The following is a 4805-nucleotide window of genomic DNA, read 5'->3' on the forward strand; positions in this document are numbered from 1 at the left end:
CCCGCCGCGCGGTGCGGCCGCGGCTGCAATCGCCCCGGCGATCGCCGCGATGCGCGCCTGCAGCGCGGCCGCGACGCGCCGCGGCTCGGGTGCGCTCCTTGTCCGCCGCGGCGGCCCCATGGCGCAGCCCTCGGCCGCGCCTGTGGCAGCTGCAGCTGCAGCGCCGCCACCGCCGCCGGCTGTGATAGCTGCGGACGCAGCAGTCTGGAATTGAGCTGCGATCTCCAAGACGCGCACACGCGGACGCCAGTCTGTCCCCTCGATGCTGCTCCTGACCAAGCTGCTACTCGTGCTGGTGCTGTTGCTGCTGCCGCCCCCGGCCCCGCCGCCGCCGCTGCTGCCGTAACTGCTGCTGCTGCTTGCGCGGCCGCGGTCCGGCACCGGCGGCGGCAGCGGTTGCCGTTGCGGCGTCGCACCGGCGGCGGCAGCGGCAGCGGCAGCGGCAGGCGCCCGCACGTGTCGGGCGGTTGCCGCGTCTGCGTTGGCTGGGACCTTGTCCCGCCCAGCATGCTTTGGTGGCTCTGACTGGCCCTGCCACACATCCAACGCCTCAGCAGGCGCCGCCAAGGCTGCTTGCAGCACAGGCACAGGGAGACCTTTTGGGGGTGGCAGCTCTGGCGTCCTCAGCCCATTGTCCAGCTCCTTTTGGCGCTGCTGCAGATCGTCTTCCTTTTCTTGCTGGCCCCCTGCCTGCTGCTGCTGCTGCTGCTGCTGCTGCTGCTGTTGCCGCTGCTGCAGCTGCTGCCGCTGCTCTGCCGCTGCCGGGGCGCAACGCGATGAGGGCACAAGCGCCGCCACCTGCACTCCTGAGGAAGGCAAGATTTCAGGGCACCTGCGGGCTGACGACCCATGACTCGCCTCCAACCGCTGCTGCGCAGCGCTTTGCGGCAGTGTGGCGGCCGGCGGCGTCGACGGCTGCGCGGCGGGCGTGCTGGGCGGAGAGTCGACGGGGTTGCTGTGTTGGACCATACCCCGCAGGTCAACCGAAACCGCCGGCCTTGCCTTTTGGGCCGCAGGCTCAAACCGGTCGGCGCCATCTGGCTGGTTAGCACCCGCGCCCTCATTGTCACTTGCAAGCCCCGCCTCCCTGCCGCCCTGGCCGGCCGCGCCGCGCGCATCGCGCGGCGGCGACAGGGGCCGAAGGATGCCATAGATCCGTCGCCGTCTGGGGGCTGTCGCCCCTGACCACTGCTCCGGCCCGCTAGCGTTCGGGCTGCCTGTAGCAGGGCCGCTGCCGTTCAGAAACTGGCCTGCTCTGGATGAGGGTTTCATACTGACCCAGGGCTCCCCGGGCGCGAGCGGCGCCCCTACCGCTGCCACGGGCCGCACGCAGCCGTTTGACAGCCATGCATCGACGAACGCATTGTTCGCGCTCGCCCCGACGGCGCAAGCGTCGCTGGTTGCGAATGTAGTACAGTCTGCACGCGCGGTGGCCGTGGGGGAGCGGGCGCGCAGGCTGGATGGTGTGCAGCCTATGCATGTCAGCAGCTCAAACGGCAAGGACCCTGCATGAGCAGCCAAGGCGTCTCCAGATGTAATTCATACTTATACGAGTGCTGTCAGGTGAGCAACTCGCTCACCGAGCCAGTCCTTCACAGTGTGCCGCGGGGTGTGTCGAGCGCCATCGCAAAGGCTGTCACAGGGCTCCCTCATGAGCGCGCATCATGCCACAAATTCATTGATTGCAGCACTAGCCGTCCTGATCTCGACCGTGGGGTCTCGGACGGGTGCTGGGGCCGTCCACCGGTTCCAGGTGCACACCGAGAAGTCAGATTTTTGGCGAGTCCACGCTAAAGTGCGTGCAAATTAATGAGGTTACTCCCGCGACCTCGGAAGCACTCACCACTAGCCGCTGTGGTCCACTTCGACCTCGCCAGCTTCACCTCACCAGGTGGATTATCGAGCAGAACGCGTCAGAGCATATTGTAAGTGTGTAGAGTCGCATATCGGCTTTAAGTACTTGAATCCGACGCTCAAAGGCGTGATCCACAAGTTGGGCAACCGTTTGGGCAGGTGGCCGCGCGGGCTTGGAGGGTGGTTGGAGCGCAGTGGGCCACAAGTGGGCCCCACTGCATGCCGAGGAGGGCAACCGCGTCCCACCTCGCCCTCACATGCTCATCATCAGTTTGCGCCTGTCCGCACCTGAGTCTTAGTGGTGAAGCTTCAACCCTACCGCCACACTGAGAGACAGCACGCCAATCTTGCGCAGTGCACTGGCCACCTCGTCCGCCGCTGCGTTGAAAGTCTGGCAGCTGCTATTTGTATTTGCCGTCGATATTGCCTGGATTTACAATATGGGCTTGTGCTGTAACAAGTATCGCAAGGCTCATCCTAGTCAGGGCGGGGCCAAAAAGCACCGGCCAACCACTCCAACCTATGCTCGCAGCCGGGCATACAGCGGAGGTGTGCAGTGCTGGCATCCTAGAACGGGCGGAGCCTGGCGACCTCGAAATGCGGGACACACATGAATCTTGTTCATGCTGGCACATCATCATGCGGCAATGGCGGTGGAAAGCTTAGCGGCGGAAGTGGTACAATTGCGTCCATCACCAAAAACCTTTGTCCCATCGAACCAAATCGGTGCAGCTTGGAATGGGGTTTGAGCCGAGAGCGGCACAAAATCGCGCCCGTTGGGGTGGCCTAGGACAGATGCGCACGCAGCTGGCGTGCGCGCTTGCGGACAGCAAGCCATCCCCATGGCGGCGTCTCGCAACAGCGCACACGCGCGGTGAGAGGGGCACAAAAGCAGCGGTGCACCAATTGCACGATATGGACGGCCAAGAGTGCCGTCCAACGGCCATCATCGGCCGTGGGGCAGGGTCAACCATAGCTGCTGCAAGCGCCTGCTGCAACACCGCTTCATGGGGTGCAGGAATTCATAAGCTGCACTCGCAACGATTGATATGCGCCAAAAGGTTGCGGCGTGCGACACCGTTGCGACACTGTTGGTGCTTTCGCACAGAGGGCAGCGCTGGCCCTCACTTCCAGCCGTGCATGTGGTTTGATATCAAACGCGAGCGCCTAGCTGCTGCGCCAAGCCGCCTGCCTTGCACACAGCGTCTCGGCGCCGCAGGGGCTGCGGGACCGCTTGTGTGTTGGGATCCTCCCCTCCCGTTGACCTCCTGAAAATCAACCATCCTCAACCGCCGCTTCAAGCTCCCCTGCACCCTCCTCGACAACGCCGTTGCGTCCGCCAGCCCCGAGACATTGACACCCCTCCCTGAAAGCACGCCGCTAATACAATGCCCACAAGGAGATACTATCCCCACACACAAACGCCTCGGACCTGTCCAGCCCTCGCCCTGCCCAGCGCCTGGCGGATCACTCGTCCTCGTCATCCTCATCCTCAGAAGCGATCTTGAACGATCGCAGCGCCTCGAGCCGCCGCGCCTTCCCCGCCGCGCCGCCCGCGGCCCCGGCGCCGCCCACATCGCGACCGGGGGTGGCGCCCTGGACAATCTCGTTGATCCTGGAGGACTGGCTGTGGGCTGCTGTGAGCAGGTTGGCCACAGGGTCACTGTCCGCCGACATGCGGCTGGGGGGAGGGAAGGGGTGGGGTGGGGTGGGGGGGTAGGTGAGGGGGCCGCGCATCAGGGACGCGGGCGAACGAGCCAAAACATATGGGCTGATGAGGCACTGTAGATTGCAGAGCCAGCGCATCTGGCGCGCATGCGCACACACGCACGCACGCACACACTCAATCTCTCTCGTTTGCACACACTCTCTCGCACACATACAAACAGACACACAGGCCTTCCCATCCACACTCACACTAACACTCACACACACACACAAACATCATCGTACGCACACATGCGCCGCCGCACACAGAAACACACACACACACACATAATCGACCATGCGTCGCCGCACGCACACGCACACACACACACACACACACACACGAACACGAACACTCACTCTCGCACTCACACACACGTGCGCGCGTGTACACAACTGCTCTCGTACGCACGTGCACGTGCATGCAGATAGCTATGCCACGGTCACCGCGTTGCTCACCTGGACTGCGTGCGTGCCCTGGCCAGCAGTCGCGCGACGTCATCGTCTTCACCCGCCCCCGCGGGCGCCGAATCCTTGGGCTGCACTGCCCCCACTCCCGCCGCAGCCCCCTCCTGCTCGCCCGCTGGCGCAGCGCCTGCGCCTCCATTTGCCGCCGGCCCGCCCGCGGCGCCGGCGCCTCCGTTGGTGGCCACCAAAATGGCGGCAGCCATCGCCGGCGCCGGCGCCGGCGGCTCACGGGCCGCGGCGACCCCCTCGGCCGCCGGGGCGGCGGGCGGCGCGGCGCCGGGCAGCGCGGCGTCGATGTCGGTGCTCATGAATTCGGTGAGGCCGCTGCCCATGAACTGCAGCTCGGCGCTGACAAACTTCTCATCCAGGTCGCGGCTGCCGCCGCTGCCGCCGCCGCTGCCCTGGCCGCTCGCGCCGTCCGCCAGCCCTCCGATCGCCCCCGGCCCGGCGGCGGCAGGCGCGGCAAAGGCGCTGGCGCTCGCCGCGGCAGACGGCTCAATCAGGGCCGGAGCCGGCTCGTCGGTATCGGCCATGCCCTCAGTTGCTGCTGCCTCCCCTTGCTTTTCGCTGTGTTCATCGTCAATGGGAGGGATGACCGCATCCTGGGCTTTCCCGTCCGCCGCCTCCGCCCCTGCGGGCCACGCGCCGTTGGGGGCCGCGCCCAGGCCAGCCGCAGCGCCGACGGGCGCGCCCGCCGCGGCCGCAGCCCCATGGGACGGATCGCCGGGCGCGGCCCGCGCCTGCGGGGCCGCCTCGCCGGCGGCACGCAGCGGCGG

General features: G+C 66.4%; 2 protein-coding genes across 2 annotated transcripts in view; both read right to left on the reverse strand.

Moving 5' to 3' along the window:
• Positions 1 to 75: 75 nt before the first annotated feature.
• Positions 76 to 1272, reverse strand: MNEG_1860 (hypothetical protein; the record flags this gene model as incomplete). Its single annotated transcript, XM_014049657.1, has 1 exon — positions 76 to 1272. A coding segment is annotated over one exon (1197 nt), but the record flags the coding sequence as incomplete, so codon positions are not given.
• A 2049-nt stretch (positions 1273 to 3321) lies between these two features.
• Positions 3322 to 4805, reverse strand: part of MNEG_1861 (hypothetical protein) — a gene marked incomplete at both ends in the record, with an annotated part of 3412 nt that continues 1928 nt past the window's right edge. The window contains 2 exons of the mRNA XM_014049658.1: positions 3322 to 3535; positions 4021 to 4660. Coding sequence (XP_013905112.1) covers positions 3322 to 3535; positions 4021 to 4660 — 854 coding nt within the window. The remainder of the gene's footprint in view (positions 3536 to 4020; positions 4661 to 4805) is intronic.

The sequence above is a fragment of the Monoraphidium neglectum genome (genome assembly GCF_000611645.1).
Source record: "Monoraphidium neglectum strain SAG 48.87 unplaced genomic scaffold scaffold00196, whole genome shotgun sequence".
Lineage (NCBI taxonomy): Eukaryota > Viridiplantae > Chlorophyta > Chlorophyceae > Sphaeropleales > Selenastraceae > Monoraphidium > Monoraphidium neglectum.